Source organism: Bos mutus, chromosome 29 (assembly GCF_027580195.1).
Source record: "Bos mutus isolate GX-2022 chromosome 29, NWIPB_WYAK_1.1, whole genome shotgun sequence".
Lineage (NCBI taxonomy): Eukaryota > Metazoa > Chordata > Mammalia > Artiodactyla > Bovidae > Bos > Bos mutus.
In genome coordinates this window covers 32,370,927-32,387,874 of record NC_091645.1, presented here as the reverse complement: position 1 = coordinate 32,387,874, position 16,948 = coordinate 32,370,927, and the positions used below count along the sequence as shown (strand labels likewise).

General features: G+C 51.5%; 1 protein-coding gene across 2 annotated transcripts in view; it reads left to right on the top strand.

Annotated features, from left to right (window-relative positions):
- Positions 1 to 12,500, top strand: part of JAM3 (junctional adhesion molecule 3) — a 29,775-nt gene extending 17,275 nt beyond the window's left edge. The window contains exons 2-9 of one of the 2 annotated variants that reach the window (XM_070365041.1): positions 6,696 to 6,761; positions 7,216 to 7,329; positions 8,203 to 8,355; positions 8,683 to 8,885; positions 9,295 to 9,394; positions 10,474 to 10,603; positions 10,687 to 10,741; positions 11,787 to 12,500. In XM_070365041.1, coding sequence (XP_070221142.1) covers positions 6,696 to 6,761; positions 7,216 to 7,329; positions 8,203 to 8,355; positions 8,683 to 8,885; positions 9,295 to 9,394; positions 10,474 to 10,603; positions 10,687 to 10,741; positions 11,787 to 11,801 — 836 coding nt within the window. In that variant the 3' untranslated portion in view covers positions 11,802 to 12,500. Of the gene's footprint in view, positions 1 to 6,695; positions 6,762 to 7,215; positions 7,330 to 8,202; positions 8,356 to 8,682; positions 8,886 to 9,294; positions 9,395 to 10,473; positions 10,604 to 10,686; positions 10,742 to 10,993 lie in introns of both variants that reach the window. The other variant, XM_070365040.1, reaches the window with a different exon arrangement.
- The last annotated feature ends 4,448 nt before the right edge of the window (positions 12,501 to 16,948 follow it).

The following is a 16,948-nucleotide window of genomic DNA, read 5'->3' as shown; positions in this document are numbered from 1 at the left end:
GTATGATATGTATATGTATGTGTGTGTGTATATGTTTGCCTGCATCGGGTCTGAGCTGCGGCACGCCAGGTCTTCACTGTGTCACGCAGCTCTTTGATTGCAGCGCGTGGACTCTCCATTTGCAATGCATGGGCCTAGTTCTGTGGCACATGGGATCTCATGGTCAAACCCGTGCCCCAGGCATCGCAAGGTGGATTCTTAACCACTGGAGCAACCAGGGAAGTCCCTGTACTTTTCAGTGTTCATGAAATACAAAGTTCATTCTTTGTGGTATACGGTTCTGAAGGGTTTGGTGAACGCTTGGCCACAGATGCGCCATCACAGCACCACACCCTGTTATGTCTATCAGGCAGCCCCTCACCTCTTTTTTAAAATTGAAGTTATTTATTAGAATAAATGATTTAATGGGTCCTTATAGTGTATTTTTTGTTTTTTTACTAAAATAAAACACGTAATGCTAAAGTCGTTCCTTCAGAGCAGCTTTTGACATGAAATACTCTGCAGGTCAGCCAGGGCTGGAGTCCTTGTTTTGTTAGACTGAAATTGTTAGCAAAACAAGTGAAGAGGACCATGGCTTTACTCGATTTTTGTCCCAGAATGATAGTGTCTTTGATGTGGCTTCCCAGGGAAGAATTTCCTCTCTAGACAGGCATGTCTGATTTTCCTGTTCCTAGTGGAGCAGGTGAAGACCAGTTAAAAAAATCAGACCGAGGCCACCCCTGCAGATGTTTCAGCAGTCTCTCGTGCCGACCATTGATCTGTATTCCATTTCCTCTTCTATCTACTTTTTTTTTTTTTTACAGTTTTGCACTTTCTCCCTTTTTCTATGTCTATTTTTATGTGCATTTATATAGTAAACTTTATGTATTTTGTCCTGACTGTGCCTCTGTCTCTAAACTCTAGATTTTTCTCTCATACTGCCCTGTTTCTGTCTCCTTACAACTAGCTTTAATGTAAAATTAAAAAAATATATATTTTTTTGCATTGGCTGTATTTATTGAATGTATAATCTGGTCTGAACTTAAAATATAAGTAGATTGAAAGTTTCACTCTTTGTTAAGATAAGAAAAAGCAAATTAAATTGCTTCATAATAATTTGTTTATTCTGTGTATGACTCAGACGCCATCAGTAGGAAATGGTTTTCATACACTGGTGTTAGAGAAGAAATAGAATGTATTCTTCCACCTCAAGTCCAGTGGCATTAAAACCAGTGTGCACAGACCCCTCCTCCCCACCCCAGCACCTCCACCCCCACCCTGGCTGTGCCCTCCTTCCTCTGCCCTTCTAGGCTGACCCCCCAGGCTCTGGTTTACCGGGTGGTTTGATGCTGAGGGACATATAGGACCCAGCCATTCCTCCTCCCCCTCGCCAGGTTGCCCCCCTCAGCTTCCTTTAGTGATGGGACTCCTCCCACTGTGACCCTGGAAGGGTTCCCTGGACTGTGTGAACCCCTCTGCCTGAGAAGGGAGGGTGAGGGGAGGGCTCCCTCCAGGGCATTAGCTCTTCAGACACTGTCCAGGTACCACTTGATAGACTTTTCATCTGCTGTGCCCTGGCCTGGTTAGTGGGAGCTGTGGTCAGGAATCTTCTATGGCTTTGGCCTGGAGATGAGTTAAAGGAAATAGCAATCTGAATTGGTGTCAGCAGGGCCTCGCTGACGTCTTGCTGCTTAGCGGAGCCCTGGAGCAGGATGTGATAGTGCTGAGGCTCTGTCTAGAGTCATGGGGGTACACGTGCTGTGCCCAATAAATCTGGGATTCAAGACAAGATGCTCTGTGTCCAGGGTGTAAGTCAGGGTCCCCCAGAGAAATGCAGCAAACAGGGTGTGTGTGTGTGTGTGTGTGTGTGGCTAGAACAGAATGCATTTCCTTTACGTATGTATGTTCTATACACACACAGAGATTTACTGTTAAGAACTGGCTTGTGTGATTATGGAGGCTGGTGACTTGAAACTCTGCAGGGAAGGCCTGCAGGCTGGAGACCAGGAGGGCTGAGAGTGCCCTCCTGCCTGGGAGACTGGCATTTTTGATTTGTTGGTGCCTCCTGACTGATTGGATGAGTGCTGCCCACACCCCACCCCACACACACACATTAAAGAGGACAGTGCAGTTAAAGTCCACAATTTAATACTAATCACAGGTGGCACTATTGGTAAAGAACCCGCCTCCCAGTGCAGGAGACTTAAGGAATACAGGTTCTATCCCTGGGTCGGGAAGATCCCCTGGAGAAGGGAATGGCAACCCACCTCAGTATTCTTGCCTGGAGCATCCCATGGACAGAGGAACCTCGGGGGCTGTAGTTCATAGGGTCGCAAAGAGTCAGACACAACTGAAGCAACTTAGCACACACACACAACACAAACACTCTCAAGTTAACACTTGGACCATCGCAGTCAGATTTACTTGGAACCACATGATGCTTGGTTGGTTCTCTTCATACTTGATTTGTAAGGGTCTCTTTGAATAACCATTTAGTTGAGCCAGAGTAACAACAGGCCAGCTTTAACCAGAGCTTCAGCTGCCTGTGTTCTCATCAGAACCCTCTACAATGTGTCTGGAAAATATCACTGACATGGACCTTCTCCCCCTGCTCTTAAATTCCGTAAAACTTGCTTAAGGAACCGAAGCAATGTTGAAAACGTACTGTGATGGGAGGCCTTCTTCCAGGGACAGGCCCTGCTCACCAGGCACGCAGGCGTGGTCTCGAAGGGCGGATGTGCAGCCTTCTCACTGGAGGGCCTGCACTGCTGTTTATATTTAGCCCGGAGTCCTGGGACCTGCGAGGCGGCTCGCGGTGGAGCCTCTGTGCGCCCGCGCGGCCCCGGGCCCGCTCACTGGACTGGACGGAATGTCAGCAGCTAAATATAACTCTTTACAGACACACGCAGGCAGGCGAGTCCCGAGTGAGCCAAGCATCCGGCTTTAGTGGAAACATTTTCTAACAGAGTCGCTTTCCCCTCTCAGTTTACAGTAATGAATGTAAACCCAGATCAGTGTGATTTTTCATTGAGAGCTGTCTCTGCAGTTAAGATGGTTGCAGGCACTCAGAAGGCAAAAGGAAGGCCTCCGCCTGGCCTGGCCCAGGAGCCAGCAGGCCTGTCTTGCTATTCAGATTGGTTTTGTTTCCACGGGAGGAGAAGATGGGCAGTTTGCACTTCGCCATCTGATGTGTATGGATGTGGGTTGAGTGGTGCCTTTGGGGTTTCATTTTCCCTCTGTTTCAGACTGCCTCAGGACATAGGCACCAGTGTGGGCTCTGGGGTAAGTGACCAGAGCAGGGTACCCTCTGCGGAGTTGGCTGCCTGCGGCCGAGATGGCCTTACCTCAGCAGCTGTTCCAGCTCACAGTCTACTTTTCTATGACTGTTTTTTATTGTTATCAGTTCCTTCGGCCTGGGGATCCAGAAGCACTTGGTAGCCAGTGATTCTTGAGAAAGCAAAGTGGGGGCAAGCCGAGTCCTCATACCCAGCAACAGGCCTGTGCTTCTGGGGACCGGGCTCTGCACTTGGGGTGACCCTGGTTTGACATGAGGGGCTTGGAGAGACACAGACCCGGGCCCTTCCCAGCCTGCTGAGTTAGAATTCGGGGTATGTCCTCTAGGGCCAAGGAGGTGGAGTGGGACGTGGGCTTTTAAATGGGGCCCCAAAGTAATCTCCCCACAGCCTGCCTGGCGTCAGACCCCCAGGCCTGGGGGTCTCGCAAAACAAAGTAGAAATATGTACTTGCTACTCAGAGTTGTGGCATTGTTCCAGACCAGGAGAGCAACGCAGGCGTCTGGGTGGTGGGGGACGGGGACAGGAGGCTGCAGGACCCAGCGAGGCCTCCTCCCTGCCTGCCCGCTCCTCTGCTCCCCAGATTCAGTGTCCTGGCTTCCTGGAAGGAGGAGGGAGCTGCTGGAGACAAGACACCATTGCCATGCCTTCCAGAGGCTTCCTCAAGGCTGTTTCCCTGGCCTCTCGGCTAAGGAAGGTCCTGCAGAACAGAGTAATGTGAGCGGGACTTCAGGGTCTGAATCAGGCTTCCTTCAGCCCCAGATCCTCTTCTCACCTGCTGTTGCTGCTCTCTGTATAAATAAGGGACTGTTTGAGCAGTGAAGTAGGGACTGTGCATTGAAACTCCTGGCTTCTGGTTTTGGTTCTTTGCTCATAGATGTGAACCAGCTGGGTGCATGGTCACCCCGCCCCTGACAGAACCTGGGAGGGGGCAGTGCTTTCAGGAGATGCTGGAGCCAACCCACAGGGTGAAACCCCAGCAGCACTCTGGCCTTCCCACCCCTCCTGCTTGGCTCTTTCCTCAGCAGGCTGGGCGTCAATCCTATTATGAGAAAAACCCCAGCGCTTCAGTTCTCCTTCTCAGCAGGAGAATGGTCGAGCCACAAGCAGCCCCAACCCCACGCTGGCTGCTGGTGCGTGTCCAGGCCTCACTCCTCCCCCTGCTGACCCTGACATGCGTTCTCCATCTGGCAGCCTCGCCGCCACCCACCACAGTCTCTTAGGAAGAGCACCCGTTTTCCCTTGCAGACCACTGTCTAGAGGGGTGGGGTCCTTATCCTTCCAGAGCTCAGTCTCCTAACCAGATGACACTGGGACTAGACACTGACCTGGCCCTCTGGCTCCTACTCTGCATCTGCTGAGCTGGCACCCCAGCCAAGGGGCAAAGGAGGGTGTCCAAGCGGTGACTCGTGCAGTGAAACACCTCCGTACCCACCCCACCATCTCTCTGGCTTGTTGAATGGATGGTTGTGACCTGGAGCTCAGAGCACAGGTCTTCACGTATTCTTACCTGTGTTGTCAGCTGAGGCCCAGGAAGGCCGTCTCTGGGGATGGCAGATTTTCCTAGAGGCCAAGCAGCCGAAGGACTCTTCATAGGTGGTCAGTGTACCTACTTAATCTTTTCACCCAAGAAAATTGGCTAAAACATTTTGAGACCATGATAACCAATTACAACATTGTTTAAACTCATGGAGAGTCAGGAGCTAGTTTTGAAAGGGATCACCATGCAAATAGCATATTTTGATTTCATCCATTAGCTTCACTCAACTAAACTTCATGAAAATCACCATGTTGTTATTTTTCTTATTTTATTCAAGACTGGAGAAAGCCTTTAATGTTGGGAACCACAGGTTAGATAAACAGCAAATCCAGCGAAGTGAACCCTTGCGTGGCTGGTAACTGTACCCAGAATGTCCATGCCATCCTACTGGGAAGTGCCAGGCCAGAGGGAGGAATGGCAGGAAGGCCTATGTGGATCTGGGAGATGATAGAAAGATTAACAGTGACTCCAAGCAAGATAAAATTTAAAAAAAAATTTTTTTTATTGTGATAACATTGATTTATAACATTATATAAACTTCATGTGTACAACATTATACTTCTGTTTCCACTACAGCTGCTCACCACCAAAAGTTTAGTTTCCATCTGTCACTGTACTGCTCACCCCTACACCCGTCCCCACCCGCTCTGTAACCGTTACTCTCTCTTCTTGACCTATCATCCTTTGGTTTGTTCATTTATTTTCTCATTTCCTTTGCTTGCTTTCCTATTTCACGGTGACTGAAATCACACGGTACTTATCTTTCTCCATCTGACGTTTCACTTGGAATAACAACTCAAGTTTCATCCATGTTGTTGCAAATGGCAAGATTTCATCCTTTGTATAGCGGTGTAATATTCCATCCCACCCGGATTTATACATTCACATTGCCCCCCACCCCCACCCCGCCACACACACCTTTTATCTGTTTTTCCACTGATGGCCACCTAGTTTGTTTCCGTATCTTCGCTACTGTAAATAATGCTGCAGTGAACATTGGTGTGCATATATCTTTTATAGTTAATGTTTTGTTTTCTTCTGATAAATATCCAGGAGTGGAGAAATTGCTCAGTCATATCTAACGTTGAGTAGAACCATTTTTGGATTCCTGAAGCATTCCTGGATAAATCCCACTTGTTCGTGGCATATGATCTCTTCAGTGTATTGTTATATTCCGTTTGCTCATACTTTGCTGAGGTTTTTTGCATCTATGTTCCTCAGAGATACCGGCCTGTAATATTCTTTTTGTGTGTCACCTTTGTCTGGTTTTGGTATCGGGGTGATATTGGCCTTGACAAATCAGTTAGGAAGCCTTCCCTCCTCTTCCATTTTGGCGTAGTTTGAGAAAGACAGGTATCAAATCACTGAATGTTTGTTAGGATTTACCAAGGAAGCTGTCTGGTCCCGGACTTTTGTGTTAGGGGAGGTTTTGGTTACAGTTTCAATCTCCTTACTAGTGATGGGTCTATTTGGATTTTCTTTCTTCATGATTCAGTCTTAGAAAGTTGTACGGATTTAAGAATTTGTCCGTTTCCTCTGGGTTGTCCAGTCTGTCGATGTGTAGCTCTTCTCTTGCAGTCCCTCACAAATACATACTTAGAAGGAAGGTCCTGAGAGCTCTAGCGTCTTTATTCTGGGGCGAAGGAAGAGAGCGCACTCTGGAAACTCTCCTCTTTTCTCCGGGTTCCTTCTGGTGAAGGTCAGACCGAGAGAAAGCTGTCACCCTGCCGTTTCTTAAAAGACTAGATTGTGGAATAGGATGTCTTCTGTCCCCTGTGGCTAGTGACTGCAGCCTCCATGAAGGAAAATCTGGCCTCAGATGCAGGCTCTCTGCCGTTTCAGAGCCGCATCGTCTCTGACTTGGCTTTTCTTTCTCCTCTCAGGCTGCTTGATCGGGGCTGTGAATCTCAAATCCAGCAACCGAACCCCAGTGGTTCAGGAATTTGAAAGTAAGTACAACGGAGGCTTGAGGCAAAGGGGCATTACTCGGTGGTCTGGCGGCCGACACAGGACAGGCACACGGACGTGCGTGCCCAAGAGGCCCGTCGGCACCCCCGGTGTGCACGCGTGTCAGCGCAGCATGGCCTCGGCGGCTCTTGGCAACTCAGCAGGCTCCCTGCTGGCCACCACCTGGTCCCTGGCGCGTCTGCATTTACATGGCCAAGAGCATTCTGACGTAGAAGCACAGGATGAGGGGGACGTGCACTCTCTTTGCTAATCATCTTCATTGTTTTTCTGGCTAAAATTAAATTTTCTCAGAGTCTGGCACTAGCTGGATTTTTAATCTACACGACAGACCTAAATAGACATAGCTCGTAGGGTCTGGGTATACAAGTGAACCTGAAATTGTTCCACAATCACAGAGAGTTTTCTCTCCCTTTTTTCTAACCCCTTTCTCATTAGGTGTGGAACTATCTTGTATCATTACGGATTCACAGACAAATGACCCCAGGATTGAATGGAAGAAGATCCAAGATGAACAAACCACCTATGTGTTTTTCGACAACAAGATTCAGGGTATGATCCTGTGGTCCTCTTTGTACAGAAGGCCCTGGTGTGCACTTGCGGCCAAGACTTGGCTCTGCGTGGACCTACATCTGGAGCCGGAATTGGTTTTCTGTCTGTTTTCCTATGGCGAATTCGAGCCTGCAGAAGTGGTGAGGATAGGGGTGGAGCCTCCCTGTAGCTGCCTCTCTGCTTCAGTAAATATCACCTCCTCAGGAGGACTTTAGTTTCCATGCAGCCATCTCTTTGAGGTATCTAGTGAACGTTCTCTGAGGCCACCTCCCTCTCGTGAGCCATGACTTACAAGTTCAGTGACTTCAGCAGCAGCGGGACAGCAGTGACCACTGCATATACCTGGATGCCGATAACACCTCGCAGGAGAGCAAGGCAGGGGTGCAGAGTTGTGTCTGACTCTTTGCAGGAGATGCTGGGCCAGGAGCACGCGGGGCCCAAAGACATGGAAGCATAGGGAGCTTCATGACGTACTCTGCATATAGGTTAAATAAGCAGGGTGACGATATACAGCCTTGACGTACTCCTTTCCCAATTTGGAACAATATAACTGTGTGTGTTAGAGGTTGTGCAGGGCTTGTGCTTTTGGCGTCATATCTGAGAGATCACTGTCTAGTCCAAGGTCATGTGGTTCACATCTCTTTCTTCCTAAGGGTTTGAGTGTAGCTCGTGCAGTAAGGTGTGTTGTGTATGGTGTGGGCTGCGAGGTCGGGGTCCAGGTCGCTCTTGCACGGGGGATCCTGTGGTCGCAGCACTGTCTGTGGAATGCTCCTTGTCTTTTGGTGCCGGGTGACTAGTTTTCTCCTTTAACGGGAAAGCCTTAGGGGGAGCCAGGCATCTGCAGGGACTCCCTCAGTGCCTCTCCTCTCACAGGAGACCTGACCGACCGTGCAGAGCTGCTGGGGAAGACGTCTCTGAAGATCTGGAACGTGACGAGGAAAGACTCGGCCCTTTACCGCTGCGAGGTGGTTGCTCGGAATGACCGCAAGGAGATCGACGAGATCGTCATCGAGTTGACCGTGCAAGGTGGGGGTGCACGCGGGGCAGAGGCCCCTTGCCCTCGGCTCGGCGTCTGCTGGTGGAAAAGACCAGCTTCCTTTTCTTCCAGAGTCACGTCCCTGTGGGTGTGGCAGGACCCACAGGGGCTAGGCAGGGAGGGCTTTTGAGAGCTACAGGTCGGGGTTGCGGAGGGAAGTGGAGCTTCTGCCTCGCCCCTCACAAGCCGGAGGCACTGGAAAGGCTGGGGGTCTTCACGGGGGCTGGGATTCCCACTGTGGAGCAGCTTTCTCAGTGGGCTCGGGTAAAAGCAGGCCTTGCTGCTGGTTCTCACCCCCGCCCACTCTCCTCCCACAGTGAAGCCGGTGGCCCCGGTGTGCAGGGTGCCAAGGGCCGTGCCTGTGGGCAAGGCGGCCACCCTGTCCTGCCAGGAGGGCGAGGGCTTCCCGCGGCCGCACTACAGCTGGTACCGCAATGACGTGCCACTGCCCACAGACTCCAGGGCCAACCCCCGCTTTCGAAACTCCTCTTTCGTCTTAAACCCTGAGACGGGCACTCTGGTAAGAGCTCCGGGAAGAGGTGCGGTATGGGCGTCTGTGCTGTGGGCAGAGCACCTGTGAGCAGACAGGAGACCAGAGCTACAGACCCTAATATCAGGAACCACCACTTCCCCCCGACCCCGCCCTTTATAGACAGGAAAGCCTGTAAGTGGGTGCAGGAGGGCAGGCAGAGCTGAGGGGACAGTGGCCAAGGGGAGTGCAGGGCAGCCTGCCCAGCGCCATCTGGAGCAGAGTCGGGAGGCAGTGGGCCTTGCTCACTGGCCACACAATGACATTGCAACATTGTTGGTGTGTTCCGGCTGCTCATGGTGTCGTGGGCAAGACTGAGCCACATTGTTGTGTTTGGGGACAGCCCCTGGTGGGGAGGTGGGACAGCACTGGGTCTCCCTTCACTCCCGACGCCTGGCAGGTGTTCAGCGCCGTCCACAAGGAGGACTCAGGCCAGTACTACTGCATCGCATCCAATGACGCGGGCTCGTCGCGCTGCGAGGAGCAGGACATGGAAGTGTGTGAGTGTCTGCTGAGCCTCGACCCGGGGGCTGGCGGGCCGGTCACGCTCGCTGGTGCCCTCAGCTCAGTGCCAGCTGCTCTCTGCAGTGCGCACGGGCTCCCTGGAATCTGCCGGGTCTGGTGGGAGGACCCTCTGAAGGACTGACCCACGGGTTCTCTGCTCAACCCACAGCTTTCACTGAAGTATCCTGAACTCCATTTCTTTGGTAACTGATAGAATCATGGAAACGTAAGGTTGTGTAAGGTCTCTAGGAATTTACCCAGTCTAACTTTTTTGCAGTAAGCGGAAACTAGGGCTCACCCCAGTAATTTATGCTGTTGGGGTGATTCTTCCTCTGGGCTGTCGGAGCTCAGTGGAGGTGGGCAGGGTCCAGGGCCCACCCCAGGTCCCCACAGGGACCCCGTGGAACCGGTCCCCAGGGGACTCCCCAGCTGCTGCCAGATTTGGGGAGCTGCTCTTGGGCAGGAAGAAGATTCCTGGGCTGTGCCCCAGAGTTCCTGACCCGAGAGACGGAGCTTGGAAACTGACGTTATGAAATCAGAATTCAAATGCATCTTTAACCATGTGTTCACATTCAAGAACCCTCTACCAGACAAGGGAGAACTGCAGCAGCTCCCAGCCTGGACAGCGTTGGTCGATACACCCCTGTGTGGTTTCCACTGTGCTTTTATCTGCACAAAGGGTGCAGCCTCAGGCCCCACACTGAAGCTCGAGAGTGCAGCTGAGGGTCTCCTTGAGGGACGGCTGGTGGCTGCAAGGCCACGTTCTTAGCTCCTATTTGCCCTTTTAACGACCACTTGAAGCTAAATAATCAGCAAAGAAAAGCCCTCGAAATTTAGGGGTTTTTCTTCCTTAGGACTCTGGCTCCTAGTTCTGATCTGTAGGGGAACCGTTTCTCAGTAAGAAAGCCCTAGGATGTGCCCCAGAGGCTTGTTACTCCCCAGGGCGCAGGCCATGCTCCGTGGCTGTGGCGGCTGTGGTGCAGCAGGTGGTGTCACAGCCTGTGGGCAGAGCTGCTCCAGGCTGGGGGTGGTATTGGTGGGGGGACAGCATCTTCTCACCCCTCGCTTTCTCCAGATGACCTCAACATCGGCGGCATCATTGGGGGGGTCCTAGTCGTGCTGACCGTCCTGGCCCTCATCACAGGGGGCATCTGCTGTGCCTATAGACGTGGCTACTTCATCAGCCATGACCGGAGCGGGGAAAGGTGAGCCTGTCCTGCGTGAACAGCGTGCCCTGAGCATTGCTATGGCCTGTCAGGCGTCACCCAGCTCCTCTGCTCTGTTTCAGCTACAAGAACCCAGGGAAGCCAGATGGAGTTAACTACATCAGGACAGATGAGGAGGTAAGGGAGCCTGGAGACGGTGTCTCCACAGGGAAGATGGCATCCCCCCGAAAACCAGGCGGGTCCCCAGGAGAGAGATTTGAGTTATGTCCAGCACACGAGCCCCTCAGCATGCCCCCGGCGGTGTGCTCATGGGGCATTCGGTCCGCAGGCCTTGTGGCCATTCCCATCTAAAAGCACATCGAGGGAAGTGGTGTCAGGCTCCTTTCCTACCTGCTGGCCACCCTCTAACCTGCTATGTTGGCCTTTCAGGGTGACTTCAGACACAAGTCCTCGTTCGTGATCTAGATGGTGGCACGGCAGTGTGCACACACAGACACCTCCACGGGGGACCCTGCCAGGAGCAGCCCCGCAAGGGGCGCCAGATGGGGCTAGACACATGCACAAAAGCTTTTGTTTTGGCCAAAGTTGACCGCTACTCCTTTCTTACTTTTTAACAAGCTACACGAATAAAAGAGTTTTCCTGGAAATGGGCAAGTCACCACAAGGCGAGGAAGTGGCCGGGTTCGCGGAGCCAACCCCATGGGGTCTGCCAGCCTCGAGGTGGGCAGCCTGGGCTCAGGAGGCATGGTGACCTGTCCCGTGGTGGGGCCACGCCAGCATGAGCATCCAGGGCTGGCAGCCAGGGTCATGACCCGAGCCTTGGCTGCAGTGACAGGGCTTCACAGTGGCCCCGGGGCCACTTCATCCCCAGGCTTTGCCAAGATAGTCCTGGTGTCCATCTGAGGGATTCTTTTTGGGTCAGCATTTGATAACAGCAGCCCAAATCAGGACAGTAAACAGCTTGTTAGAAGGAGGGATCTTCTTAGCTGTGGGAACCCTGCTCATCCACAGAGGGTCCCAGCATTGGAGAGCCTTCATCTTGTGCTGAATCTGAAATGGTACTGACATGATGTTCTGCTTTTCTATGGGTGTTTATTTTATAAAATTTTACAGTCTAAATTTTTGCTAAAGATGTATTTTGATTATTGAAAATTTCTATTTAAATTGTAAATAAGTTGTCGTACGCCGTTAAATACTGTATCTTTTTTTTTTTTTTTTTAAGTTCAACTTAAACTAGGGAGCCCAAACTGCTCCTGTTCAATTGGAAACACCACTGGTGGCTTAGGAAACCTTTGAGAAAACTCCAGCTGAGTAACCTCATGGTCTATTTGTGTCCGTGCACAAGAGACGCAGGGCTCCTGGGTGACCTTCCCTGGGCCTACCCCCACCCCTACCCCAGGCCCTGAGACACAGGTGCACCAGCCGCATGCCTGTTCAGAGCGGAGTTGGCTCCTGAGCCTCCAGGCCAGCCCTCATGCCCTCATCCACCTGATGCCGCGACACGGGCCCTGGGCAGAACAGCTCTGACAGTGCCCTTCACCTGCCATGTAGGTCCACCCAGGATAGTGTCAAGGGGGCTGGAAGGGTGGGGTCCAAGGGTGGGTCCTCCGTGTGGTCCCCCAGCCTGGCTTCCCGGAGCCCAAGCTCTGTGGCTGTGCGTGGCTCAGTAAACACAGCAGCTCTGCTGTCAGGCCTTTAAATTCCTTCTACTTACTCATGCGGGCCTCTCTTGTGCCTCAGCTGGTGAAGAATCTGCCTGCAGTGTGGGAGACCTGGGTTCAATCCCTGGGTTGGGAAGATCCCCTGGGGAGGGGAAAGGCTACCCACTCCAGTATTCTGGCCTGAAAATCCCATGGACTGTATAGTCCATGGGGTCACAAAAAGTTGGACATGACTGAGTGACTTTCACACACACACACACACACACACACACACACACACACACACACACTACTTATGCAGTTCATGGGATGGTCCAGGGCCAAAGGCAGTTTTGAAATCAAACCTGTCAACCACATTTACATTTGTTTCAAGACAGCAACCTCCGCTGTCCCTCTGCCATGAAGACAGTGCGGGTTCCGTCTCATCTCCCAGGAGGCTGTTGTTCGGGGTCATGAGGCCAGCCTCTAAAGATGGCAGGAAGGGTAGCCAGGCGACGGCCCGACTGACGGTGGGCAAAGCATGAGCCTGGGTTCAAGACAGTTTCCTGACGGTGATGAAGTCTTTGTCCACCCGACCCGCTGCCTGTTTCGAGGGGCGTCAGGAACACCATCCAGAGGCCTTTGTTCCTTGCGAGCAGGCATTCCCAGCCTCAGACACGCCGCTGCATTCACTCCTGACATGAAGCCTTTTGGAGCAGGAGCTTCGCAGAAGGTTGCTCCCGCTCATCTGTCACCGGATGGTTTTCACGTAGAAGAACATAGTCATCATGGGGCTAAACGTTCAGGGTCATAATTTTTTATACTTTGGGTTTTTTAATTGAACACTCAAGACTGTGTTGACCTTTCTTTTCTAAGTGGTGTGGACACTGCCATGAGAACTGGTAGCAGCGGAAGACAGCTCTTCATCCTCCTGGGGTAGCATCTTCTCTGAGTTTGTGACTTGAAAGCGCTAGACCTGAGAGGATCCTTTCTTCTCAACTCCTCTCGGCGGAGAGGGAGGCACCCTCTGTCCCGAGGGCAGCTCTGGTGACGGGGTGGCCTTCTTGGACCCTAAAACCTCCACCCCGCTGCCCCGTGCCCTGGTTCTGACAGAGGAGAGGGGAGTGAGTGTGGGTCTGGAAGGTCGCTGCCCGTCACTGTCGACATGCAGACAGAAAAGGAGTCTCGGGAGATTTTAAGGTGTAAACGAGGCAGGAGCCTGGAGGCCGCCCCTCCCGCCATGGCCTTGGTGTGGCTGCGGCTGCGCCTGGTGCCACGGACTTGTGCTACTAACACACCTGCACGTTGGTGTTTGTTAAACCTCATTTATAAAAGCTTCTCAAAAAAAAAGGCAGCAGCTCAGCCTCTTCATTTCCCTCCTTCCTGCTTCGGGTCAGGCACACCCTGGGTTCGAAAGGCTGGACGGAGGTGAGGGCGTTCCCCCAGGGGCCACCCTCTGACCCCGCTGTGCATACATGCGGAGTATGCCGTGCAGACATGTGCACACATGCCCACTCACACATGGGAAGCTGGGGGTCAGGACAGCATCTACTGTCTCATCCTCCCACCACTCCACACGTGGCGCACACAAACAGAAACCCTGTGCTTTTGTTCCTGCAGAACTGGGATGAAACCTGAGCCAGCCCAGTTTCTTTCTGCTCATTCTTGGACAGAGCACACACCTGCCAGTGTTTTAAGGAGACTGGTGGTACAGAGGAACCTAAGGCCCCCTCCACCGCAGGGATAGCCCTAAGTGGATTAGACGTAAAGCAGTGCTCCCGTTGCTCTGGTAAAAAAACACAGGTTTTCTCTAAGCAGGGACTGCAGTCTATGCTAAGACATCTGCTGTGGGGGAGATAGAAGACTTGAAACAAAGCTTGGGTCCCTTTTCCCTAAGGGAAAAGATTTGGTTGTATTCTTTTCAGACATTCTGTCTGTTTAATGACTACTGATAAAAGCCCTGTGCTAAAAGTACTCAGAGACTGTACTCATGCTTAACCTTTATGCATTTGAAGAATCTTTAAAAAGTTTGACATTTACAAATAACAAAATATAGTCAGGATTTTGACATCAGACATAGGAAGCTATGTACTGACTATAAGGAACTGCTCACAGTGGCAGCTTCCAGGGAGAAGCAGTCAGTTGGGCTTCTAGCAGGCCTGGCGGCACGACTTCTGAACTGGGTTGGAAGGGACTGGCCTGTGAGGGGAAGCATTGGCCCAGGTGAGACCATGTAGCTGATTTCCGAGCAGAATGTGATGGTCCCTGGTGAGGGGAATGGTTGGCAGAAGGTTGGCAGAGGCCTTCAGGGAGAGAAGCTGGGAGTACAGGGAGTACAGCTTCCGAGTACTTTTAGCACAGGGCTTTATCAGTAGTCATTTAACAGACAGAATGTCTGAGAAGAATACAACCAAATCTTTTCCCTTAGGGAAAAGGGACCCAAGCTTTGTTTCAGGTCTTCTATCTCCCCCACAGCAGATGTCTTAGAGAAGCTGGGGCAGGTGGAGCATAAGCGGTGTGTGTCCAGCTGCGGATCCCACAGCAGTGCCGGAGCCTGACCTCCCTGCTCCGGCTCCCATGACCACTTTCTGAGCACCAGCGATCACAGCCTCAGCAACTTTTTACATAGCACTGACACTATATTAGGCATTATAAGTAACCTAGAGATGATTTAAAGTACTTGAGAGGTGGTGTGGGTTATATGCAAACACTAGGCCACTTTATATGAAGGATTTAAGCACCCATGGATTTTGCTCCTGAGGGGTGTCCTGGAACCAATGCCCTAGTTCACCAAGACATTGGTTCATTACCAAGGGATGATTGTACATGTGCAGTGGAATATCCTTCAGCCTTAAAAGTGGAATGATGCTTCTTGTTACATGGATGTACCTTGGAAACCGCACCCGCCCCCCCCGCAAGAAATAATTCAGACATAGAAGAACAAATACTGTAGGGTCCCGCTTAGTGAGGTCCCTCGAGTAGGCAAATCCAGAGACAGTGGCCTGGAGGTTGCCTGGGGCTGGGTTCTGGAGAAGTAGGAGCTGCTGTTTGCTGGGGACAAAGTGTCTGGGACAGTGAACAAGTTGTGGACATGGATGGTGGTGTTGATTGCACATGTGAATGTATTGCCACTGGGGTTATACATGTAAGGGTGGTTAAAATGGTAAATTTTATGTTGTATATGTTGTACCGGGATAAGCAATATTTTTAAATAGTGATGATGGTGAGGATGTGGGAAAAATGAAAAACAGTGGGAATACAAAGACAGGGCCCTCGTGTCATATTCAGTTGTAGGAATCTCCCGAGATAAAAAATGCTACATTTGGTAAAGGGGAAATCTTGATGTCACCCTGACTGACTCTGTCTTCACTAACCTTCAGTCGGGTAGCAGAGCAGACTCCCTGATGCTCATGGTTCAAGAGTCTGAAAGCCAGACCTCAGACAGGACTGCTGAGTGACATGCACTGCAGATTATCCGTGACCACACAAGCATCCCCTTCACACCCTGTGGTCATGAATGCAGTTACACCAGCTGATGTTTTACCTGACATGTTCACTGAAAGAATTCAGGAGGCCTTAAGTAAAAATCATTAAGTATGTATAGTTATTAGGTATATGATTTCTGGTGTATGGGCTTCCCTGGTGGCTCAAACGGTAAAGAATCTGTCTGCTATGCTGGTGTAAATATCAACACTTTTAAAACTTACATCACTTTCTGGCATACCCAGTAGATTCCAAATGCCATACTGATTCGAGGATCATCATTTTAGAAATAGAGTCGTGTTCTCCAATTTATTGTTGGAATAATGATAGATTCACAGGAAGTTTCACAGGTAATACAGAGTGGTCCACGGTACCCCCACTAAGTCTAAAAACAAAACTGTAGAAAGAAAACTTTCCTACAAGGAATTTTTGGTCCAGCCCAACTCTGGAAAACAGCTAGTTTCTCCCCATGCGACAACATACAACAAGATTTTGTGCTCTTGGCCACTTGTCCCAGAGCAAAGGAAACTGATGTTCATACAAAAGTCTGCACACAAATGGATACAGCAGTTTTATTCATCATAGCCCCTTGCCATGGGTGAGCATTTAAAGTGTGGGCTGGTGGCCACGTGCCCTCTGAGAACTTAACAGACTCAGTTTGGTTTTCTTTTCCAGCTCTGGGGGCTGAACATCCCAGGGGCCCTGTGGCACTTGCCTCTTGTGGGAGATGTTGCATTCACTTGCAGGGAAGTACCTGTGTGGGTTGGAAAGCCTTTGAGGGCCTGGAAATAGGAGGAATGGGACCTTGGGCGGGACCCCCCAGGAGGGAACAGCTCTAGGAACCACCAGGGACTACTTTGTTCCCCCGGTCTTGGGCTTTCGATGCCATCCAGCTTCCCTGGGGCGTGTGTCCTGGTCTGGAGGGACTGGCTTCTGACTTCCTGTCCTCTCCGGATGTATTACTGCTGGTCCCTGGGTCAGAAGAATGGTTTGCAGGTTAGCAAAGGCCTTCAAGTAGAGAAGCTGAGCAACGGTGGGTGCATGTCCAGCTGCGTGTCCACCAGGCCCAGGGCGGTGCCAGAGCCTGGCCTCCCTCCTTGAGCTCCCCTGTAGGACCCGACGGCTGCCCTGACCACCTTCCAAGCACCAGCGCTCACAGCCTCGGCTCCTCCCCAGCCACCTGTTGTGCCTGAGCCCCACCCCCGCACCCCCCACAGCTCAGAGCCCCCGAATCCCACCCTCTCTCTGCCATCCCTCCCCT